A 26,356-nucleotide genomic window follows, 5' to 3' on the forward strand; every position below is an offset into this window, starting at 1 on the left:
CCCCAGCTGACTTCCTGCCCTTTGGGCAGGGGGCTGGACTTGATGATCTCCCGAGGTCCCTTCCAGCCCTAATGTCTATGAAATCTATGAAACTACTTGACCACATCTATTTTGGGATGGAAACAATGGCCGCTTGAAGTCTCTGTTCTTTTTTAATTAAATCATATATAAGTAGGGAAGGTACCATGCAAGTTGTCATTTCTAAGTGAATAATTTGGGCCCAAATCAGTACTCTAGTCCAGTGATGACAACTGACTCAACCTACATGACTTAGTTTGGATTGAGTCTTGTAGTCACTAATTAGAATCTCTGCTGGGGTTGGGTACTCGTATCCAAGAGAAAGTAGCTTTTATGGGCTACAGACCTTAAAAATCTCTGCAGGCTACTTGGCCACCATGGGGACCTATGTCTCTTCCAAGGGTTATTTCCCACTCAATCACAGTTGCCAACTGTTAAATGTCATTATATAGCTATTCCTGTTTCAGTACTGTACCCATGCTGCAGTCTCCTTTGGGGGGTTGTTCCCTGGGAAGGGTGAATATTAAACTCTCTCCTTTCCTTGGAGGAACTGAGATCTGCAGTACATACTGTAATACCATTTTTCTTGCTTCTTTATGACATTTCAGTTTGGAAAGACATTTGAGGCTGCGTTAAGGTTTCAGTTGGATCAACTGCACTTCTTTGTGCCTCGGTGGAATCAAGACAGCAGCAATTAATATTGTTCACCATTTCAAAATGTATCATGCCAGTCATTTGTGGCTTACAGAGGAGACCTTGTTACTGCGTATTTGCCACCAGATATGTAAAGTGTTTTTGCACCATGTGTGCTTCCTTGGTTAACATTCCAAACAAATCAACAGCAGTCATTTGGTGTTTATGGTTGGTTGAGTTTTCTGAACACCTCCCCACATCTATGGGGCAGTTCTTATCTTAATCTGCACTTCCTAAATTTTATATGGTATATTCTGATGATTTTCAGTGACTTTGGATTGAGCTGAACTGTAGTGTAAACACGGGGTCACTTTACAGGGTATAGAAAACTTAAAAGATGCACTTACAAGCCTATGACTGAAAACATGTACTAAGCTGCTGATAGTAATTCAGTAAAAATAATGCAGAACTTAGATCTGCATCTGTCTGAGCCAGCGTGTTGCTGATCACCGGTCTCATGACAGACATGAAAAAACAAAACAAAACAGTGCTTTACTGGAAGAGGAAGTGCATTTGTTTGACCCAGCTCCCCAGTGTCTGTATAGATCAGGTGCTTCAGCGGGGCTTTTTGGCACTTTTATCTAAAGCTGGTTCAATCGATTATTTGATTGAAGTGCCAAAAAGCCCTACTGAAGAATGCAAGCTATACAGACATTGAGCAAGCTGGGTCAAACTGACACGATACCTCTTCTGGGCATGCGCTGTGCTTGGTGCAGGGGTTTGCCAAGCTTAACGCGCTGGGGTTTGTTTGTTTGTTTGTTGTGGGGGGGGTCCCCCTCATCTGTAAGCAGCCATTGATAGTAGTTTTTTCTGACACAAAGCTTTCTCACTGCATACTGTTCTGTTCTTTGAAGCAAGAATTACAAAAAAACAATCTATGCTTAAAGTAATTCTTTCCTTTGAGGACCCTTACATCTTTAAAATGATAAATCTAGGCATATGGTTCATTTCAAAGAAGTAATTCTTTCTGAAAAGGGCGGCAACTTGAGGCTACTTTAAAAATTTAGGTTAATTTTTAATTCCTATTGATGTGTACTGTAATACAATATTGTGCATCTCACTGCTGTCATGCTCCTAATCAGTCATTGTCAGCAGGGTTTCAGAGGCATGATGCTGAGATGGGAGTTATTTTTAGGTGCAAGTATGAAAACAAATTCTTATTCACACTTGTGTTGAACTTAATGCTACCTAGTTCCTGGCTTTCTCTTGGAATTCAGCTCCCATCCCCACTCCCCCAATTAGTTTAGATTAAAAGTCTGGATATGAAAAATTGATATTAGTTGGTGCTGCTAGGAATTAGTTGAAGGATGTGTGAAAATATTTTGCTCTTGTGCTCTTTTATGTACTGCAGTTCCAGTCCTTCCACTAAAGTCCTACAAAATGTAAGCTTTTTGTTAAAGGAAAAATTGTATATTGTCACAAATATAGGGTAAAACAGATGTATTGATTTGGAAGACAATTAAGTCCCAGTAGTTGTCTAATGTGATATTTTTCATTGCTGTCTGCTTCTAGGTGAGCAGAACGTGGAAGGTGCTTGCAGAAGATGAAGTACTATGGTATAGGTTGTGCCAACAGGAAGGATACCTGCTTGATAACAGCATCTCTGATGGTTCCTGCTGGAAGCTTGCGCTTAAAGATTGTCGGGCCAAAGAACACACTTTAAGAACAAACTGGAAGGTAAAATGAAGAGATTTCTAGAATGGTACCCAGTGACGACTGTGCAGAAAGGTGGGAACCCAGCTCAGATCAGGCATTCTGCTGTTAATGAAATTTGAGCTTCTGTATTGCAGCCTTTTTAGCCAGTAAAAGGTGTGAAAGCAACAGAGGGCTTCATGAACCTGTATCCCTATTCTTGAGGTGTTGTGTTCTGTCTTGTTTTCACGCTGGGGATGTGCACTGGTAACTTCTGTGCCTTCTGGTCATATAACCAACAGCTCTAGGGTTGTTTGCAGTGGATGTTTTTAAACATAGTCCTGTGGCCTTTACTTATGGGAAGAGTTCTCAGGGGAATCCATCTATTTGCAGATTGTTCTCTATTCTTTCTAGCCCATCCCCTGTCAGCTCTTAATATGTTGAAAGAGAGAGATCCTTAGTCTGTGGTGGCTTACAGCTGTCCACTGAGCAGTTAATGTACATGATTCTTCTCAAGTGAATTAAGATAAATGTTCCTCCTCTAGCTGGTTAGTATAGCTTTGCTAAACAAAGCCATATTGATCTGTAGGGTGATAGTAAGTTGCTCTACCCCATCTTTAGGTGATGACAAATTTTGGAGTGATACAGGGCATGTAGGGGAAAAATACAGGAGATCGTGGCTGTGAAACTTACAGTAGTGTGGTGGAAGGGAGGACTTGCAGAAAGGAGGACTTTACTTCCTTTAGCTTCCACTAACATGGGCAGGATAGCCATTTGATCCCTTAAAAAAGCACTAGTAGGAGAATAGGAAAGTGAATTTGTTGTTAGACAATCCTAGGTCTATACCAATATTATGCTCTTATATTTCCATGCAGAACCGTGTTGGAGCTGTGAGCCAGCTGCAGTATGAATTGGGCAAAGTTCTGTGCAGCGTACATTCTTGTGATGGAGTTGTAATTTCAGGGTACGTATACAATTATTTAATGCTTACATGTAAGGAATTTTTTGCATTGTGAACTCTTGCATGCTGCTTTTTGACTAATTAAAAAAAATCTAGACCGACATAATATGAAACCGTTAAATCTTCCAGCTGCAGTTCTCATCCAGGTTATAAGCACCACCTCCAAGGCAGAAGTAGTTGTAATTCTTTACTACAAGTCCTTCCAGAGTAGCCGTATATATTTAAAAATCAATAAAAGGACACTTACTTTGCTAGCTTTGAGAGCTCAGTACTGAGAACCAAACAGATTTCTTTAAATAGTAAATAAAATTTGTTTTAGGAAGTTAAGGAAAGGTCAAATGGAAACAGCAAGAGTCCTGTCTGAATTCTCTTAATTTTTGTTATGTGCTATAACACGGGTGGAAAAAATACAGCCCACAGGCCGGATCCAGCCCTCGGAGGGACTTTGTCCAGCCTGTGGCATATCCCTCAATCCCACTTGATCCAGGCGCTGTCTGGCCTGTGGTGCATCTCACTGCCCCCAAGTGCACAGCAGGGCTGGGGTGGCTCTGCAGCTGGGCTCCAGTCTTAGCTCCATGGGGACTAGTGGAGAACCTGCGCACACAACCCTAGCCGTGGCCCTGGCCTGGCTTGTCCTGGCTGCCCCTGACTGGAGCAGACCAGCGCACACAACCCTGACCCTGGGCTACCCTGCGCCTGTTCTGGACCTGCCCACCCAAGATAAGCAGTGGCAGCTGGGCAGAAGCTGCTTCTGGGTTTGGGGGAAAAGCAGGCGCCTGGGTTGTGCACTTAAGCTGCCCTGTGGCTCCTCTCTGCAGTGTAGAGGAGCCCCCATGCCCAGCAGCAGTTTCTGTCTGGCTGCTGCTCCTGTTCATCACAAGGAGGCTGGTTCAGAGCAGGCACGGGGGCAGGCTGGCATCAGGGCTGTGTGCACAGGCCCCAGCAGGTCTGGAGCTGGTCTGCTCCAGCTGGGATGAGTCTGGAGCAGCTGCAGGTGGGTTGGGGCCTGGGCTATGCACGCAGGTCCCCGCCAGTCCCCTTGGGGTGAGGCTGGAGTTGGCTTCCATGGGGCTGAGGCCCCATGCAGCAGGGCTGCACGCTCAGCTGCTGCTGGCCACTGGTGACGGTGAGGAGCTGCAGGGCACACGGGTTCCAGGCTGTTGCAGAGGGGAGCTTGGGGTGCAGACTGGCCCATGACTGCCTCCAAAACTGCTTGTGGCCCACGGGCCCAAATAATTGCCCACCCCTGTGCTATAGAAACATAGTATTCTTGTTTTATATAGAACCACAAGTATACCTGGAATCTTACAAAATATGATGAGACATGTCCCACCTAAAAGAGCTTGCAGTCTAAGACCAGCAAAACTCAAGGGGTTTTTGCACCAGGGTAGCTGCACCACTGCAAATTCATATTGATTTTACTGACCTAAAAATAACCTAGGAGCAACAGTAGTTTATATATTATACCATGGATGCTTACAGCTGAGTCACTTTCATGCACCAGCATAGTGTATTTATACTAAGAGCCTGCTCTGATATCCGTCATTGGGACAGGACTAATTCTTACAGGGAAAGCCAAATATATTAGACAGTAAGGAACCACACATAAGAGTGTGGAGATAGGTTATACATGAGAATTCATAGATTTCCAGGAGAGATGGCAAGCATGAGAAACTTTCTGAAAGTGTGGGATACCGAAGAAGTGAATAGCCAGTACTGGGAGAGGAAAATGGAAGAGAGTAGGGTTTAACTTTAGGGACAAGAGAGTGGGGTGCAGCATAAAGTTTTGTGTTTGCAAGAGAGAAGCTGCATTAGTTTTATGTAGGCTTAGGTAAACCAACATGGTGAAACCTGTGGAAACACATAATTCAGATCAATTTTATGTAAACCTAGACACACCAGGACAAATTTTTGAGTATAGACAGGACCTAAGGGACAAGTTTAGAAATGTAAGAAGGTGCAATGTATTGAAGGCAGGAAAAAAGTTTTAGTTTGACATGGTGAAACAGTGAATAGGTACAAGGGGGATTATGAGGAGGCAGGAAGTTAATTTCAGCAGTGGCTTTTTAAATAAGCTAGAGAGAAGAGAGGATTGAAATGGGAGGCTGGAAAGTGAAGGCGTTACAGTAACCAATGCATGAATACAGCTTTCAGTAAGATGGCTAAAAAGAATGGGTAGACGTTCTGTTCAACATGGAAGCAGGGGTTTGAAAGGAGAAAGAACTTAATCTCATGTACCTACTTTGAAATGAGAAATGTGACACCTAAATTGAAACGTTGTTTACTTTCTGTATATAATTCAACATTGCCTGAAAAAAATGAACCTATTCTTTATATTGCATTAACATCAAGGATAAGTTTCATGCTGTAGAAACCTATAGGGAAATAGTTTTGTAAATACAAAATAACTGTTCTTGACTCAAAAGAGAAATTTCTCTCTCTCCCATGACAAGACAACTGTTTTTCTTTACTTACTTCCTTGTCACAATGGGACTCTATTTAAGATGCAGAACTGAACAGTCTTTTATTAAAGTTAATTTCTTCGAGTTTTGTAGCCACCCTTGTTATTCATCTGTCTTGAACTCCTATGCTACATAGTTGGTGATGATATTACTGTAACCATCCAACTAGATGCAGAATTTTAAATCTAGTAATGATTGGCCCTTTAGAAGAAGACACGCAAGTAAATAGAAATGGTGATATAAGGGCAGTTTTAGGACTTAGTCCTGTCACACTTTAATGTGTAGCGTTTTATGGCAATGCTTTGTGTGACCAGTGTGTTTATGTATTGTGGAATTAGAGAAACATGCCCATAAAATATGTGACATCCACATTAATACTGAATGTTTCAACTGGTTATAGAAACGGTTGCACCGTGTAAATTCAGAGGACTCTTGCAAGTTCCCACCCATAATCAGCTGTCTTTAAATTGCATGGCTGCTGTATGATCTGAAATTTAAATCATTAAGCGATAGGAACAGAAAGAGAATTTTAGGTTTAAACTCTTACCAGTCCTCCACAAGTTTTCTTTTTGTAGCTTGCTTCTCTGCTTTGTACTCTCCTATTCCCTCTCATAGCCTTCACCTTTACTTTTTTATATAATGCTATTGTTACTGCAGTCACTTGTCTGGCTTTGCTGTCATTAGCAGGACTCCTGCATTCTTCACTGCTGATGTAGAATTTATTATGAAACCACAGCTTGCTAGAGAACCATGTGCCTGCAGTCTGCACTTTCTTCAGTTCTATTTTTGAAATGTTTTCTTTGCAATGCTAGGGGATAGAAACTGAATGTAAGATGGTGCTGTTATATCCACCTAAACCAGCCTGAATTACCACTTTTCAGGTCAAGCTTGAAATGATTTCTTCCGTTTCATGGAATAAATAATATTAGCTGTAGCATCCAGCTAATAGGCCAGAGCCTTGGGTGCTTTCTGGCTGTTTTGTACTGCAGCGCTCGTGTTGAGTTCTGACCATAAAGTCACAGGTGATGGAAGGTTCCCTTTAGTGCAAATGCAAAGGGAGGCACTCCTCTGATGGTATAGAGCCAAGCCTAGTTGTCACTACTTATTGCTGGCATAGAAGGAAGATATTATGTATGACTAGGATTCCACTCTGCACTGTCAATTCTTGGCTGCTGTTTTGGCTCCCTTGGGCTATACCAACTGACTTGTTAAAGTAGACCTCAGGTTGATGTACCTTTATAGGGATGACGCAACTCTATAGATAGCAACCTATAGCATGGTGCTATCCTTATATCCCACACCTTGTGCAGTGTGTTCCTTGGTCTTAGCCAGTTATCTTCCCCAATATTTGTTCCAGGCTCCCAAATGCTACTTCCTGTATTTTTTGGGTGTCAGAAGCCTCAAATGCATACATAGTTATGTCCTCAAGTTTTACTGGCCTCATCCTCTTCCTGGCATTTTCTCCAGTGTGCTATCAATTCACATGCAGCTGATTAAATTTGCTTTGAAATGTTTAGTTTTCAATTTAAAAATAAATAATGAGTCCCCCCTCCCAACTGTAATTATACTGTTTCATGTGCAATCCAATAAAAATGTGTGTTTATTTTTCCTGAGGCTGTTGCATTTTTTTTCCTGTGTGCAGCATTGGAGTTTTGCAGAAATCAGGGCATCTTTGTGATAAAATGAAATTCTACAGAGGTTATAAGGATTTGACTACATGTTTTAGACTACTGAGAAAACGTAACAAACTTAAGCAGGGTTCAACTTAAACTCTATAATAGCATAAGTCTTAAATGGCTGTGAACATAATTATAATCCCTGAATCTTGCATAGTTTTCCAAAAGAGAGTCAAGATCACTCTACCAATCACATGCAGATTCTGATTCTTCCAAGAGGTCCAAGAACTGCTCAGTTGATTTAAAAAAAATCACGCTTTTTTTAAATTGAGACAACTGAGGCTGTTTGCCATTTGTAAGGTGTCCTCATCTTCCAGTCTTGGCATTGTTTTCCAAGTGTCCTATCTTCTATGCTCTGCTTTTTTTTCAATCAAGGGAAATGGGTCTTTGGGGGTCTACAGTTCTCATTTCCTTCTGAGTTCAAAAAGATTTTATTTCAGCGAGTCTTGGCTTGGTATATTGATATTTTTGGGTCTTTTCTTATCTTTCTTTGAAGTGCAGTGTGTTTGTTTAAATGTTTTATTAATTCTTGCAGCAATAAATAAAACAAGATAGGCATACAAGAAAGTAGCTGCAACTTACTATTTAGTTTAACTAACAATAAAGGAATATGCTTTATCAACTTCTCATAATGAGTAGAAGGTACTTAAATAGGCTGGATACATTGAAGTATCTGGTTGTTGGAATCAAACCATTTTAACTTGCAGTATTGTACTTAATGGCATTGTGCTTTCAAATTTGTCATAAAAATATAATGAATCCAGTGATCAATATTTAGCTGTTGTATTGTTTCAGTAGTACAGAAGTAATTTAATAGCTGAGGTTAACCAAAGTCAATTTACTTCTGGGTGTAAATATAAGTAATCTGTTAGATGGAATGATTATGTCGCTAATCCTGAAAACACTTAGGCACATGCTTAGCCTAAATGTGAATAATTCTGGTGACTTAAGTGGGTCTTATGTACATGAAGCTAAGCATATTGATAACTATATGCAGGGAGTGGATTGTTAAAAAAAATTGTAAAAGATTATATTAAAACCTATTTTGTTTGATGAAATTTGAATTAGCACTTCAGTTGCTTTGAAACATTAACATTCAGAACACTACATGTTGCCCGTTCTTATGTGATCATATCACCATGATCTAATAAATACAGTCTACATGATTTATGTTTGTTCCAGCACGTCATGAAAATGAAATAGTGTATCTTCATTTTGCTTGCTGTAGAGGATTTTTTTTAACTTTGCTGAAAGAGAACTTGTACAGGTTACAGATGATCAGTTCTAAGAAGGTAACTTCCTATTTCAAATTCTGAACTGTGATGTGTAAAAGAGGCTTGAATAAACTCTACTAGCCTGCCCAGGTTTGTTTTGGAACCTATAGTCATTGTAATGGAACTCAAGGAGTTAGAGTCTTACTTTGCGTTCTTGATATGAAGATGGAAAACATGGTCTCTGAGGCCGCTCCCTGTTTGGGGAAATCCATCACTTATTTCCCTGCCTTCTACATTTTCTCCATCCTGCTGCCAAAACCTAAACCAGAAGATGGCAGAATATCAAGGATTGATTTAGCGCAACTTGAGCTGCAAGCTGAAGGTGGCTGCTAACATCTCCTCTTTCTAAAAGAGCCTTGTGTTTATGGCCTGACATCAGATAATTCAGTCTGGCCTGTGTGCAGAGCATCTTGTGTTTATCATTAAAGTTTTATTCAGTGGTTACGATGCTTGTTTTCTGGGTCAGACCTTGAATCCCTTTTCATTTGAGACAGTGGTGTTTGTGGTTACCTCACTCCCAATCAATGTTGTATACACCAGCCTTTCTACAGTTACATGTCTCAAAGGATCCTCTTAAAGAGACACTGACTTTCCCCATGTCCATCTTAAACACTATTGTAGTTTATATCTATATCTATATATATCAATATATATTTAAAAAAATCAAAACCAACCTAAGCATCTTATAAATTGACATAAAAGATTACGTTCATAGTACCTAAATACATCAGGGTTCAATGTAGCACACTTGGTGAAAAGAACTGCTGCAGAGCCCTTCCGTAGCAACCTCTAAAAGCATTCATCAGACTCATCTAAGTAAGTGGCTGTCAAAGTTTTTAGACTCAAGCTCCCCTTCAAAACTTTTCATAATTATAGTGGCATTCCATTTAAAAATGAATATCACTATATTATGGATAATGTACTATAAACATAGTTCTTTTATGAATTAATGTCTTATTACTTGGTTATATAATTATACTACATTTATCCCAGTATTTTCATGCTGCTGGTGGGGAGTGCCCCATTGCTCTGCACGGCTTAACACATGTTTGCTCCCAGTGCAACAGTGGATTTTCCCACACACGGCCCAGGTCACGGATGGGGTTTGGGAACTGCTAGGCCAGGCTCTTCCTTTAGTTATCCCAAGGCAATCCTCCCTGAACTCCAACCCTGGGACCCTAATGAACAGAGCCTGGGGGTGCCCAGCTGAGAGGGAGGAGGCACCAGGCTGCACATGCAACATGTGGGGAGTGCTGAGGGCATGGGCAAAAGGATACAAGGCTTGGAGAGGGAAGGGGACAGGTCAAGGGGGTACCATGGCATGCTTACTTCTGCTGCTGTAGTGTAATGCCATGTGCTTTGCTTCACAACAGTAACACCCTAGGAGATAGGTGTGACTACTATCAGATGGAACTGTCCCATGTCCCTCACCTTTTAAGAAGCACGTTGGAGTCAAACCAGGATGAGCTGCTGCAAAAGCAGTGTGCCTGCGTGCGTAACGTAATGCAGACAGCCGCACCACTCAGCTGTATCCGTTTCTCAGTTTGGCACTGATGCACCTCCTGAAAACAGCCCACTGTGGCGGCAGTGTTGTGATACCCCCGGCAGGTTCTCAAGGCACCTCAGTTGAGATCCACTGACCTAAGATAATGCGCACCTACCCAGTAATGTTAGCGGTAGTCTCTTTACTTCATCCTCTTAACATCCACCCTGCTGAAGATGGAGTCATTTATTAATCTGCCCATTTTGATAGCAGAAAGACTCAAAGCCCTACCTGACAAAACTCATTAGAACTGGGGTATTAATAATTGATGTTGCCAACAATTACATTCAGTAAAGTTTCAAGAAATGAAATTGCTTTCTTGATGGAATAACTATTTTTTGCTGTCTGACTGGTTCAAACTTGAATATTCAGGTCCAGATGTCTTTGAAATACATTACATGCTCCATTCAACTGCCACATCCATGTTAATGGTCACTTTGCTGTGTTGCTCCTTCTTCAAAATAACAACTGAAGCACTCCAACCTTTCCTTTATCTCTTATTATGAGATGTTGATCCCTGAGCAATCTAACACTCTGTGTCTATGGAAGTGTGCTTCCTTTGCTGCTGTATTTATTGTTGCTGTACATAACTGAAAACGCTCCAAATCAAGAACACTAGGGAGAGCTGTATTCAGAGAGCTCAGAAATGAGGGGCGGCCTCTGACATTTTAAGTTTCTTCATGTGGGAGAAGAAAGAGTAAAATGCTTTCTATCTTGCATCTTTTACATGTGCTCACATGTCTTTTTGATGTGTAGCACAGAGTCTGATCTGATTTCTGCTGCCTACAAATCCTACTGCCCTTAGAGTCAGGGCTTAGAACCTACCCCACATTCTGGAGTGTTTTTAATTGAAGACTAACACATGTAAAGCTTACATGAGCTGGCTGTTTAGACGTTTCTCCCCCTCCCTGCATGGCATCCATTCCCACTTAGATTGTTTCTTGCCTTAGGGATGCTTCATTTTTATCTTCTTTAGTTGGTGGGGTGAGGAATAATGGAACTTGTCTACTCTGGATGCCAGGGTAAGTCAGCAGATTAACACTTTTTCTCCATGCAGGGCAAGAATGCACCTGGCACAAATGGTATTGCCTCTTTCATTAGTAGAGATGAAATAAGAAGCAAAAGGGGTGCTCATTTTAAACTCATAGAGCAGTAAGGCTGGAAGTGACCTCAGCTTATCATCTAGTCCAGCCCAGGACCAAACCTGTGACCTTGGTGTTACTTGCACCTTGCTTGAACCAACTAAATTAAACCACCCTGCATGACTTGTTCCTGACTGTGGCAGAATCCTGCTTTTGTGTGAAAAAACTTCCTGTCGAGAAGTTTTGCCAGAACTATGGTTTAGGTCATAATAAATGGCATACAAATGCTATGAGAGTGAGATCTGCTGTATTTTCTTTCGCAAAGGTAAGCTCCCACTTGGGTTCCTCTTGGTTAGAAGTGCAGATGGCATTAAATAAAGATGGGGCTTTTGCCTTTTTTAGTTGCTTAGTTATGTAAGAAGTTAGCCCAACACATTTAGAAAACACTTTTCTGCACTTTTTAATACTTCAACTCTGGGTTAACTTGGTTTTGCTATAGAGTTTACTGGGTTACGCAGGCTATATATACTGTGAGGATGCCAACAATATTAACTAGCCATTTAATCCAAAAGAAAAAAATGGAAGTTTTAAATTGACTAAAAAATCCCTTCCCTTTGTAATTACTTAACTTTCACACTCCTCTGGTGTGATACCACCATTTCAGTGGTTCTTTCTCAGGTAAGGCAGAGCCTAAATGTAAAAATAAAACAAAAAGATGTATGAAGGAAGCAAACACACAAGTAACGCTTTCATGACCTTTTCCCTCATAGTAAAAAAGAGGGAGCGGGGGTTGGAATCTGAGCTTAATATTGCATCTTTTGCAGGTCACCTTTTAGGAAGGCTGAAAACAGATGACATCATAAGTTCAGCAAGGGCAGATTACAAAATATATGAGGTAGGTCAGGTTACACAAAGTGACAAGTGTATTCTCTTCGCTGCCACCTAGTGAAAAAGAGCCTGCAGGTGAAACCACCAGGAGAAACTTGAAACTGGCTCTTTTAGAAGCTCCCCCTCAGTTTTTTTCTGACCATTAAGCTATTGGTTTACCAAAAGCTCTTATCACGTATCAAGGTGCACAGTGCTGTTTTGAGACTCTTTATATACTTAATGAAGCCAGTATGCCAAAACCTGCAGTAGTTCACTTTGTTATACAAAGTCCAGTTTTCTATTGTTGTGTTGTTGGGTTTTTTTGGAGAACAATTAAGACAAGAAGCAACTTCTATCTCCCTCTTAGAAAACAACTGCCCACCTCCCAAAAGAAACAGTTTGATAACAGCTAATAATTCAGATATTGCATTTTTAGACTGTAATAACTTGATGCCTATGGGCTGTTACAAATACTGCTTTTAATTTCAGCTAATACTGTACTGCTTGTTTTGTGCAGTGTTGGGCTTTCCATAATACAAGAACACATCTCTTCATATATTCTAAACTGAGCTGTCTTCTCCACACCTGAAGTCTGAAGTTGTTTTATACCACCTTGCATTTTTGTCCTCTTTCAAATAATTTTGCTGAAGTGTCGAGGGCCATCCTGCTAATGTTAGAGCAGCAACTATGGTTTTGGTGGCTGTGTGGCACTCTAGTACTGTTAGTTAATTTAGCTTTCAGGATACTTTTTTTTTCAAACCAAGCAAATGTGATATTGGAGGACAAAACTCACACACGACACAAACCTACCATCTCCATCAAAAATTCTATTTCTCTTTGGATTTAAAAGAGGATTAATAATCCAAGTTGAGATTTAAACATGCTCCCAATTTTTTTCAAAGGCAGAAACGTATTCAGTTTTGAACGTGACTATACATGGCACACCTAACCTTTAGTAATTCTCTTCACTTCTCTGATTTTTATTTTGCTGAAAAGCTCTGGGGTGCAGTGTAAGTTTTCTGTTTTGTTTCCCCTCCTTTGGAGCAGCAGTTGCATGCCCTTCATAAATTGAAAAGTTGTTTAATTTCACTATAGCTTCTGTAACTATTAGTGCCTGCTCTGCTGAAATACTATTTTGCTACATCTGGCAGTGATTTGCAACAAAAGAAATACATGCCTTCCCCAGCAGCACTCTGTTGGGTATTGTTAACCTCCATTTTCTTGGGGTTGGATCAAAGTGATGCCTACAATGAATTTTCTGGATTCAGTGTCTCGCACTCACTACTGTGATTGCCAAAAATGGCTTGTATCCATAATTTGCCCATAAAATAAAATCTTGGTCTTGAATAAATGACAAGCTACTCAAACTAACAGCAGGATCAAGTCATGTACACTAAAAATGAGAAGGGGCATTTAATTTGGTCTCCCAGTTGCATGATTATTTCAAAGGCTGTTTTTGTTTTGTTTCCCCCAACCTTCTGCTTTGTCTAGTATTGATTTACATGGCAATTTTCCATCACTCCCCTTACCATCAGAAAGTTTTTCCTGATATTCAGATCATATTTCCCCCCCACACACTTTTTTTTATAAATACATTTTTCATACTATTCCAGTTATACTCCCATATCCTATCCTAAATGATTCCTCTGCATCCCTGATATTTACATCCTTTAGATGTTTGTAGGTCACTTGCAGGGGCCTTGTGGAAGCGATGAAGCTTTCGAAGGATTTGAGTAAGCAAGGCCTTATGTGGTTTAGCATGTTTAACTGAGGCTCCCCTGCCCCCAAAAAAACCAAAACTGTACACAAGGGTCTATTGACTTGGATACCTTGATTAACTTCATGAAGGACTAGTTAGTTGCTGTTGCTGGAATAAAGATGAAAGATTTGAGATGTTCGATGCACCAAGATAGTACAAAGTGCTCATTATTATTTTACTTGCTTATCAACAGGCACCTGTTTAAATTTCTGAGCTCTGATTATGGATCACTACTTGAGCAAAATTCCTACCGACTTCAATAAGAGTGGTGACATTGTAAGATTTTCATAATCAGATCTTTTGAGTATTAACAGATGGTCACTGACTGCCTGAAACAAAGTTGTTGGGTTTTTGTTTTGTTGATCACCACAGGTACCTGGAAACAGAACAAAATTTGCCTTCTGGAAACTAAAACTAACTGTGAAGTAAAAGTTTTCCCCATCTCTCATTTTTTTTTCTTGCTACATATTTCAAAGAATTGTGAGAATAATAAATTGATTTTGGAGCCTCTTTATTGCAGATGTTTGGTGTTAAAAAGTAGCAAGTTTCTCTGGAATTATGTAGAGGTTTCCCTTGCTTTATGCGGGTTCTGTATGTGCGAATTCGCTCTTATGTGATGACTCTTTTTATACCGACAATTCGTTACATGTGAGGTAAATTCAGTCTTATGCGCTAGGTGTGGTGGAAGCCTGCAGTCAGCTGCTTTGTACAGTGCATTGTGGGAATGACGCTGTAGGCCAGGGAGCAGTGCCATGTGCTGTCTTTTCCCCTCCCCCAACAACCTCCTGGCCCTGCTCATGCCCCTCGCTCCCCCCAACGCCCAGGGTTGGGTGCGGGGCTGTCCCTGGGCCAGGGTCTTCATAGTGGCACCACCCTCATGCCACCCCTCATGTGCAGTGCTAGTAGGTGCGGGGAGAGAGATCCCGCTGTGGGTATGGCAGTGGAGGCGATGGAGGCTGCAGCGAAGACCTGCAGCCAGGGACGGACTCGTGCCCCGTGCCCCTTCCTCACCCCCCATCCCTGTGCCAGCGCCACACATGAGGGTAGCACAGCTGTGAAGCCCCTGGCCCAGGGACAGCCCCACACTCGGCTCCTCTGCAGCACCAGCCCCTGCAGCCCAGCCTAGTCCAGCCCCATCAACATGGTGGGCCAGGAGCTATGAGCCATGAAGTCACCTGGCAGCAGCACCATACTATCTGCTGTTGGTGAGTACCAAAATTGTCTTGTAACAGTGATAGAAATGGGCCTAGGGGTCAGTCCAGTTGAGGTCTCCCTATTTGTTACATTGCAAAGTAGGTTCCCTTTATGCGAATTTGAGTAGTTGCACTGTTTTCTATTAACACACGTACAGCATAAAGCAAGGGAAACCTGTACTTGGAGTAGTGTACCTGACAAGTTTATATCAACACACTGTTGCTATAGAAAATCAGTGACAGTTGGTCCAAACTATTTCATTGGAAAGATTTTTTCCCCCCCGTAAGTACTAGGGACACTGAAGGAAAACAGAATCATGGACAAGTAGGGCTGGAAGGGACTTCAGAAGGCCATCCAGTCCAACCGCTTCCTCAAGGCAGGATCATCCCTGTCTAAACCACCTTACACAAATGTTTGTCTAAGGTTCCTAAAACACTGAGACCAGCCCTCATGCACAACTAACTACTAGGCATGCTGTCTGAAAAATCACAAACATGCTCTAATGTGTTACAGGTAAAGCAGGGGGATAATGGCACTCAGTGTTTGCTTGCATTGATGCCATGGACTGCATGACTGAACTTTCTGTTTTGAAAATTCTCCTATTAACAGGTTTTTTTTTTCCTTTTGTGTATTTGTCAGCTTACATATTAGTTGCAGTTGTACTTTGCACAAACTCTAATTAGACAGCCATCAATACTGGGGGCCAAAGGCTTACTAACAATGCAACTGTGCTAGCAGTGTCTTAATTGGTTGAGTATAATTGTCATTAGGCAACGATAAAGACATCTGGGGCTCTGGAGAGAAATCAGCCTTCCTCACCCCTTCCCCAGATTTGTTCTGGCTCTTGCTATCCAATTTAGTTAGGCTTTTTTAGTCGGATTTTGTTTTTGTCCAGCTTTTCATTGTTTTCCCTCACATGAAATTGTCTGCCTCTTCAGCACCACTTCATTAGAACAGTGCCTGGCTCCCACGTGTCCAGCTCCTTCCACGTTCGCTTTGCGTTTCAGTGCCCACTGCTGAGTCAGCCTGGAATGTGAGCAAAGACAGGCCATGGGCTTTCTTTGTAACTCCTTTCTTCCACTTTCACCACCAGAGAAATGACTGAGAAAATGATTTACCTCCTTAGAGCTATTAACTGTAAAAAACAGTTAAGTTACCGTTTCTGTAAGCAGGTATCTACAAAATTGCTCAAGTAGAGGTGTCAAACTCACCCTGAACCAGATCTGGACTGTGGGTCTCCTCCCAGGCCAGATTCATGGAGCCAGCAGGAGCTGCAGTGAGTCTGGGAGTGGGCAGCAGTGCAAGCCAGGTATTGAGTGGCAGAGTGGGTGGGGGAACAGGAGTAGTGCTAGGGGAGGAGTGGGCAACAGTGGGGTAAATGAGAGCTGCATCTTCAGAGCCATTGCTTGCCTCCCTGCCACCAATGGTAATATCCATCAGGGGTTTAGGGACCCCAAATTCTGCAGCAGGGTATGCTCCAGTGGCCACCCCCCACCAACTTCGGTAGCTTGCCAGACTATTGGCAGGCCAAATGTAATGGTTCCATAGGCCAGATCTAGCCCACTGGTCATATATTTGACATCACTGCTCTAGTAAAATTAGTCATGGTTGTTTTTCAGTTTGACTGTAACGTGCTGTCGACAGCCTTGACAAAGTTACTTAAGCATAATACAGTTCATAGTTAAAATGCAAACAAATAATAGTCCCTCCTTAATGAACTGTTTCAAAGGTTAATGTTTTTAAAATTTAAGTGCAAGTGTTAATTGTTGGTCCGTTAAAACAGGTTTATTTACCCAAATCCATCATGCCAGTGTTTTATATAGTAACTTTCTTAAGGTTTATTACAGGAATGGTTTTTCAGAGTTATAACAACATTGCCAAAAAGAATAACTGAGCATATATATAGTCACAGAAATATAAAAGCTACAAACAGTACAATAGCGAAAGAGAGACATTAAGGGAATGTCTTTAGTGATATATAAGTTCAACTTGGAAGTTGTCTTCACTGGCCAGGGCCACAAGAACAGCATTTCCTCATCTGTATTATACCTTGTACCTTGTAGCTTGCAGCAAAGCTTTTCATATTGTGCTGCACTGTTTTTGTGCAAACCACTAAGATGTATCCCAGGTTCACATGCAAAACTCTTCTGGGGTGTGTTTATAGACTCTGCTCATGGGTAATAAAGGAATGAGCTGCAGAAGGGTCAGAAGTCAGCAGGAGGGAATTTTGCTGCTCATGTACTCCATGTGCATGAGGCTTGCAGCACTCACGGACTCCAAACTCTCTTCAGAAAGGGGAGGGCCAAGAAGTAAGTGGGGCCAGGGTGAATCTTGCATCTGGAAGCTCAGCAGAGCTTCTAGGGTTGGTCTGGAGTATTGCTGGGGTTTGAATTTAGGGATTTACAGTGTAGATGGTCAGTAGGTATGGACTTGAAGATCACCTTAAGGTTGAAGCTAATGATAAATGTAGCCCCTTCCCCACCCTCCTCCAACTGCCATGTGAGCAGCACAAGCTGCCCACCTGAAACCCACCAGGGCTCCCACTGCATTCCCACCCCAGAGACTCCAGTCACGGCTGCCACAGCAGCTGGAGCAGTGGAAGCAATGGGCACTGGGCACGAGCCTGGGGGCTGCGTGTTAACTCCTTGCAGGTCAGATGCAGCCTGTGGGCCACCAGTTAGATGCATCTGCCTGTAGCATTTAAAAGAAGGATTTTCCAGGGTCGTTGAATATTTCAGGAGGTGGAGAGGTAGGTGAGCAAGCATTTTCTTGAAAAGATTTCTTGCCAACATCGGCATGACTGGAAAGTCATGGTGTGGGGTGCTGACTGGATGCTTGGTGTGTCAGGTAAATAGTTTGGGGAAAAATCCTTGCAGCATTTGGAATAAGAGGATGGACAGGGCGTGGGTTATTTGAAACAATCCAGAAATGCATTGTGAGTAGACACTGCTATTTGAAGATGGTGGGATGCAGATATATTGACTTGTCTACCGCTCTAGCTTAGGAGACTTGTTTGGTAATCTTATTTTCAGTGAAGTATGTATCTGAATGGCCGTTTTTAAGGAATGGGTGTTGATACTGGTTGTGCCAAATTTCATTGAAACTGGTGAGTATAACTGCTGTCTTTCATTTAAGAGAAGTGTAAGAGACAGTCAAATCTGTCACTGCCCACAACAAAAGCACATCCGAGTCCAGTCATCAGTTAGAACTGTCTGGATTGGGAAGCTTTGCTGAGTATTTTTTGGTAGTGAGGAGGGAAGAGAAACAGAAGTGTATAGAAAGAGATGACTGAAAACAAGACACAGCATGGACACACATATTTTGTGACTCTGAGACATGCCAAGAGAGAGCTTTTGGACCAGGGTCTTGGCTGGAAGACGGTTGGAACTACAGGCAAAGGGATTGTGTCTTGTTCTTTGATCCCTCCTGTGTTCAGGGAAACAGGACTTGGGTAAATGTTTGTAAATAAACTGTTTCCATCATCAGTTTCTTCTAACTGGAGCAGTCTGCATGTCCTAGAATTTCGGCGAGCAGTCTGGGTCAAAAGAGGTACAGCTGTATGTATTTGTTACCAAATTTGACCAATGAGAACAGTGGGCAGAAAACAGAAAACAGCTGAATGCTGCCCATATAATAGAAAATAGCATCTCTTTATTGTTCTATTATAAATCAACTAGAATTTTTTCCCCTAGCGTAAAAGTGCACTTGTCATCTTTGTCACCTTTGTTGGCAGTCTCAACAAACAACCAGACAATAGGTTTAGAATTACTACACCTGGTCTCTGATAAAGGACTTGATTATATAGGTCAGTTCAGCTTCAATCATCAAAACTATGTTTGCTCAAGAAACCTTAAAAAGTATTTGAAGTTTGTCCAAAAGGGCCCACAAAAACATTTATTACAGGGGTGCCAGTGTTCACACGGGACTGCACTCTGGCCAGGGTGATCCCTTCCAATTCTGTCATTCTGTTGAAGGTGGCATGCTTTAATTGGGTATGTTATAATAAATGTATCATTTGGGAGCCTGTTGTACACTCTGCACCACATTCTTCTGCCACTTGCCTTGCTGTAAAAAGAAATTTTTTAAATAGAAAGGAAGAATTCCTGTTCCTTTAAAATTTTTGAAAGAACTATGGGTTTTACAGACAGAGTGCTGCCTTTTACAATAGCATTAAAAGAAAGCTATAGTTTTAAAAACTCCTTTGGACACTAAAAGCTATGTAATTTTACAGTTAAGGATCCAATACCAATCAGCCCTTTGCTTTTTGTTATGAGTGGTGGCATGTTCTGAGCTTTGGAGCATTCCCTTTGTATGTTCTGTAGCGAAGGTAGGCAGAGCTCACAAAAATATCAGATTCTTTCTCTCCTGATAGTTTCACTTAAGCCTTTTAACTCCCATCCCAACCCTCATGGTTGTTTTTTATACTCCCCAGTCTGAATAAATGCCAACAAATATGCTTATGTGTAATGGTATATACTGTTGCTTTCTTCTGCTCATCCTGGGGGTGAATATTCTGCTGCACAATGTTATCAATTCTTAACATAATTTGTTTCTCTTAAAGCCTTAATTTCCTGAGTAAATGTGATTCTAGGACAATCTCTGGTTCCTGTTAAAAGAGGAAAAACAAGATTTTTTGTCTTTGTGGCTGAGGAGATGCGCGTGAAACTATGAACCCTACCTGTGCAGGCACGTGAAGGGGAATGAAAAGCATCTCAGAAATAATGACGCCCAAAATGTCATGGTTGCAGGGGGACAGGGGGAATTCAACTTGTGGCATGTTCAGGGGGTGACAGCAGAGCTGTGCAAATTATTGTTTTTAGTGGTTTTGTGACAAAGCTGAAAAATCAAAAAAAAATTATTTTGAGTCAATCTGGAATAAAAACAGTTCATTTTTAGATGAACTGAAAACAGCCCATTGAATTAAATGAAACATATGAAACAAAATGAATTAAAATGTTCTGTTTTGTTTTGGGCATTTTCAACTTGTTTTTAATAAATGCACTGGAAATTTGGAAATGAAGAGCTAGAGTCAGAGGATTTGGATGTTTTTTCACTGAACTGAGGAGGAAAAGGTGCCCCTCTATAACCACCAGTGTGTATCAAACAGCACTCGGGCAGAATACCAAAGTTCATGTCCCTTTTTTCTGTGATCCACAGCACAAATTATTCCCTGACCACCAAACTCTATGGTTCTTTCTTGCTGTTTCAGGCCCAATAAATATTTGTTGAGCAGTTTGAACAGGAGAGATTTAGGAATTTACCCTCCAAAGTACTTTATGGTTCAGAAGCAAGAGTATTCTCTGATGGGGGAGCAAATTCAAGGTCTCTGGGCTTCTAGTCAAGTGCCTGAACCATAAGCCTATCCTTTATCTTAGGACTGTCTAACTGACAGCCTGTGGAGTTAATTTGTAGCCCTCCCTCCGAGCTCCCCCTGTACTTTGACAAGCATTGGCTGGGGTCTGCATTCTACTCTTATCCTTCCACTTCCTGCCTCTGCCCCAAGAGGTGACTCGGAGCTGCGCAGTTTAGCATGAGAGTCTATAGCCAGGAAGCTCAGGGTGAGGCCAGGGTGCCCCTGCATGTGTAGTTCAAAGGTAGAGGTGCCCATCTGAAGTATAGCCTGGGGGACCTCTAGCTCATAATAGTGCTGACTGTGCAGCCCTTGCTGGTACAGTCCATAGGGTGTGTGGCCTTGGGTAGTTTTTCATTTGTAAAAACCCTATCTGGATCTGTGCTATAATGGAAAAAGAAATAGATGCTGTTTTACAGCTTTCAGAGTTGCAGACCTCCTGTGACCACATTAAATGCCTAAGTACGCCATTCATATGTTCTTTCCACCTCAAATTGATAGTGCTCTTTGACCAGTAGTAGAGGGAGCTGATACATAGGATAAGTCATTTTATGTTCTTTCTGCACACTTGTTTCATCTCCGTTCTGCTTGTATACATGCACACACATACTTAGTTTTATGTGAAAAAGTTGGCCAAGAGCTCTAAATACATTAGGAGGCATCCAGTACTCTTCCCAACTCTTTCCCCCACCCCCTTTTTTTGGTTCTGTGGTTAGTGCCTTTAAAACATGCTTTCTGAAATCAGGTGTGGCTAGTGTAGTTTGCATTTTGTTGCTTTGTCAAATGAAAATAAAAGCAGAAACGACATGTCTCGGTGAGAGAGCATTCCATGAGAAGTTAGCATTGCTTGTATTCTGAAAGCAGGACTGAATTATATGAGCAAAGCAAATAGTCTTCAGGAGCTTAGTCAAATTTGCATGGATAAGGAACATGCATTAATTCTCAGTATAGTGTAAAAACCTATTGCCAGTAAACTTTCATTTATTGTACTTCCAAAGAGAGGAATTTCAAGGCAAAAGGTTAATAAACTGCGGTCTAGGTTTTCTTAAGTTATAGCCACTACTACTTGTATTATTTCCCTGTACCCTACTCTCCTTGCATCGTTTCTAGAAAGTTAACATATGTGGTTGGTATCATTTATAACTACAATAATAAGAATTACTGTAAAAGGCTTATTTCTTGGCTGCTTCCTTTAATGTGCCGGATTCTGTACTCAACAGTGTAAATCAGGAATAACTCTACTGAAGTTGGTGGAATTATGTTGATATAAATCCGGCGTAAATAAAAGGAGAATTAGAGATACCTTTCTATGTTGTAGTGCCATAGATCTAAGCCTAATAAAATCCACTGAGTGGTGTTTAATTCTCTTCTCATTTCTTTCCTCCCCACTGAATCTTCTCAAAAATATTTTTGGAATCAATAGCATCCTTCTCTTCCAGATATACATCAGGGGATGTGAGGTTGTGGGACACTCGCACCTGGGACTACACAGCCCCCATCCTGGAATCAATGCATGGCGCTGCTGAACCTGGACCACAGCCATATGTCTCCTTTGTGAGGATAAACAGCTCTCTGGCTGTAGCAGCTTATGAGGATGGTAAGTAACCATAACTCTCCTCCCTATTTAAAAAAAAAGGCTTTACAAAAATGAAGCAGCTGTGCTCAGCTTTTTGTGTGTCTATAATCCTGTATACACACACACACACTTGCTTTTATGTGAAAAAGTTGGCCAATAACCCTAAATGCATTAGGAGGCATTGGAACATAGCACCCATTAAAACTGATGTTTAATTCCTATTGGAACTGCTGCACAAGGTTTGAGTGCCAGCCTGTGGACCAGCCAAGCCATCTTAAGCAAATAACTTGTTTGCTATAAAAATATTAAATATTCTTCCTTCAGCTTGGTTTTTCTTAGGGTGCCCTGAGGCAAGTTTATGATAAGCTTGCAAAGCTTGCTTAACAAAAACCTAGATTCTCCCTTCTGGTTCCTTGCATAAAGTATACATAGGGTATATACATAGAACTTTTTCTTTAATGTTGCTTTGATTTGTAGTGCTTTGGGGTTACAGTACATTATTAACAAAGAAAGCCTTCTTTTTGTAAGCAACGTGTTGTTTTTGTCATGTTTCCTTACTGATAGAAATACCGTATTTTCTTACACACTACATGTCTCCGAATATAATACAAAGCTTGTTTCTGAAAGGCACAATGACAAAGAAAAGATTTTTCCAGAGTTATGGTCACATAGAGTGGGAACAGGCCCTAATCTTCAACTGACTCACCCTTTCTCTCCTGCTTAACTAGAGCTGAAACCCTAGCTGTTGCTGAAGACTTGTCTCCAAGGGTGGATCTCTGATTTTGAAAAGATCTAAGACAGGGGTTCTCAACCTTTTTCTTCCTGGGGCCCCCCACAGCATGCTATAAACACTCCACGGCCCACCTGTGCCACAACTGCCCAGCTCCCCAGTCTTGCCCCCGTGACCCCAGGTGCAGTGAGTAGGGCTTGGCAGCAGAGAGCCCTGGGGCCCCACTCACCTGAGCAGTAGCAATGTGGAGCCTCTCCCACCTGCAGTGGCACCCTCAAGATGGATCTTGTGGGGCCGGGCAGGGCAGGCCTGCCCCCACCCCTTTCTTGGGACTCACCTCAACCCTGCGGGGGCTGAGGCAGCTCCTCCCCGTGCCGGGTCAAGCCGGGCGGACCCCCTGAAACCTGTCCATGGCCCCCCAGGAGGCCTTAGACCCCTGGTTGATAACCGTCAAGCTAAAGAGTCTCCAAGGCTCTGAAATTGGAGGAGATGGATCAGAAGCAGCTAACAGCCAGCAAAAGCACTCTAAGGAAGCCTGGCTTGATTAGTGGAACTTCAAGACCGTTAAAAAGGGGAGACAACTGTTAACACTGCGGGGGTAAAGAACAATGAGCCCTTAAATCAATTGACTCCTTGAGCTACCTGAATAATAATGCAACAGCTGTTGCACTGTGGAGCAGAAATCAAAGCAGGATGCTTCTATCCTAGTCAGAAAACCAACTTCCTGACTTAATATATGCATCCCAATTTTGGGGGACTTATTAGGGGGAAGGGAGAAAACGTGCATGTTGCATGTGGGAAAATACAGTAAAAATTGTTTAGCATGCAAGTGAAAAGGTATAACATTTAGGCTATACCAGAGATAATACAGAATCAAGAGGCAAAGAGTGACTAGAACAAGGAGATAGGGTGACAGTTATTAAAAAGGAGAGGCTTGGATAGAGTAAATTTATGTAGTTAGGATTCTATTGTGTCCCAAGCAAACCTAAATCCTATTCATATCCTCCAATACATAATTTTTGTGTTTTGATAGCAAGAAGTCCTTTTCTTTTTATCTGTTTAAATCAAAACTTTTTAATATTCCAGAACTACTGTATTGGTGCTGATTATGATGCAATGTAATATTATCAGCTGGCAGAAAAGAAAATACACTATAGCAGTCAAATATATCAGAGATTCAGATCCATAAATATTAAAATAACATGATCAAAAACAACCAATCTCTACAAAAGTAACAAAGTATTCTGATTACAGAGGGGTTGATTTTCAATGTAAACTGTGCTACAGTTGTTTGCTGTCACTGGAGATCATTAATGCAAAGTTTCCTCATTATATCCATTTTTTTATTAATCTATATAAATTGACCCTGGTTATCAGAGTCATAGATTATTTCAATACACAATGCTAGCTTTGGCTTTGGCTTTCTAAATTTAGCAGGCAACAAAGAGCAAAGCTCTCTGCTTTTATATTAATTTGTCTTGTAGTCTTTCTCTGACAACAGCTTTAATAAACTGTTTTTTCAGGGTCCTTGTTTTGAACTGTATGTTGTAATCTAAGTGTAACGAACTGATTTTAATAAACTGATCTGTTTTAACTTTGCTGGGTACATTATTTAAAGGGCTTTGTGACATGACAGTGATTATTCTCATATAAGAGCTTTGGTCAGAACAGATCTAATTTTCCTACAAACAGGGATTTTTTATTGCCTTGCAAATGTTTTCCAACACTGTAGTTGCAAAGTATATATTTACAGTTTGGTGGAGAAAATAGTTTTAATCTAAGTGCCAAAAACTTTACAACTTTGCATGCTCTTTATCTGTTGTACTTTTACAGCTCCCTTTCTCCTTTGTTTTGTAAGTTTGACTAATACAGAGAAACCATCTGCTCATGTTGGAGGTGGTGCTGTCAGGCAAAGAGTCTAGACTTCTCTGCTGAATCCCTGGCTAGCAGACTCATTGAGATAACATCAGTTTCTCCCAGTTCAACAGAGCTCAAGCAGCGATGTTCTTGGCATCTGATCACACAGAAGAACAAACAGGCAGAATTTCCTCATTCGGTGCCTGCCTATAGTACTGTTTTAGCAGTTCAGTAGTAGCAAACACTTCTTAAGGCATAAGAAATATAGCAAACGAAAGGTTATTTTGTAGGATGGCTGTTCAAAAGTGAACCCTGGCTAAATGATGTCACTGAGAAACAACTGAATTGTGAATCTAGGTGAATGGTCCCACGGGTGACAGCTTCAGACAGGCAGATGTAGGGAGAGGGAGATGAAAAAATTGTATTGGGATAAAGTATAAGTTCCCTCCTCCCCTCTGGGTGCCCAGTAGGAACACTGCATGTACACCTGGGGCAGCAAGATTTGGCAACTTGATCCACAGTTGTGATTTTTGAATTCCAACCCACTGGCCTCATATTTCTTCTGCCTTGTTTCCTATTGTCAGCATTGGCAGGTCTCCAGTTTGATTTTACCACTAATTGTGTTGCACGTTACCGTACTGAAATGAATCAAATCAAAATGCTTTTCCTGGAGCATTAGATAAAGCAGGCAAGGGTTCTGGGTAATGAGCAGATGCTGCTAATGCAGGGACAGTAGAGGTCTTGCCAGGACTCCATCTGCTCCATGCTTGCCTGCCTTTGGCTGTGAGCCACAGCTTTTGGGGAACAGCAGTCTACTTCAACCACCCCCCCCTCCAGATTCTCATTGCTTGACTTGAAAACTCTGTGGTTTACAATGAGAACATACTTTTTTGAAGACTTGAGTTCCCATGTGTGTCTGTGCATGTTAGAGGGAAATGTTATTGTCCCCATTTATGTTAATATTTTGAAACCTCAACAGGAGTAGCTACTTGCCCTAGGTTGACAACTTGACGTGGAACAAATGAAAGTGACTTCTGCACCAAGGAGAATGCCTTGCCTGTACGCATGCTCCATTTTCAGTTCCTCTTGTTAGACTAAAAGCCTAGTCTACTATTTCAGCAGACAAGATGGTGAATGAGAGGCTCTGGGAGCTGTTTGTGTCCACTGATGTTGAAACTGCTGTACTGTGTTCACAGTATCAGAAATGGAGGCTTCTGATGAAGATAAATATCTGTAGTACACTTCCCAGTGCCAAAATATGCCACAACATTGCTTTTGCACCAGAGTTTGGCTTACATGTACTTAAATGGTACCTGTGAAAGGCTATGTCTACATTGCAGGCTGCATTGTAATATAGATTGACCTGATCTAGTTATAAACAAGCTAGTTTGGGTAAATCTGTACCAGGGCTGTCCAGCTTCCAGGTGGCAGGGGCAACAGGTCCCCCAGCCACACTGCATGTGCCAACACACAACCCAGGCAACACACAACCCAGTACCATGAGCCCCTCTGTACCATACAGACCCACTACTGCCATACCGTATGGGCTGCTGATGTGCCGTGTGAGACCCCAAGCCACAGTCTTCCTCCAGCTTCTTCCATGTGGATATGCTGCACAGTCCTCCTGACCTTTGTGGATGCATTGCAGCGTGCCACACAGTTCTCCTGCATGCTGCACAGAC

General features: G+C 41.7%; 1 protein-coding gene across 1 annotated transcript in view; it reads left to right on the forward strand.

The window, feature by feature from the left end:
- The window catches only part of FBXW8 (F-box and WD repeat domain containing 8), a 69,701-nt gene that overhangs the window by 9,504 nt on the left and 33,841 nt on the right, over positions 1-26,356 (forward strand). The window contains exons 3-5 of the mRNA XM_019539356.1: positions 2,224-2,388; positions 3,219-3,307; positions 21,951-22,108. Of these exons, the coding sequence (XP_019394901.1) occupies positions 2,224-2,388; positions 3,219-3,307; positions 21,951-22,108 (412 nt within the window). The remainder of the gene's footprint in view (positions 1-2,223; positions 2,389-3,218; positions 3,308-21,950; positions 22,109-26,356) is intronic.

The sequence above is a fragment of the Crocodylus porosus genome, unplaced genomic scaffold, assembly GCF_001723895.1.
Source record: "Crocodylus porosus isolate Cpor-Errol unplaced genomic scaffold, CroPor_comp1, whole genome shotgun sequence".
NCBI lineage: Eukaryota > Metazoa > Chordata > Crocodylia > Crocodylidae > Crocodylus > Crocodylus porosus.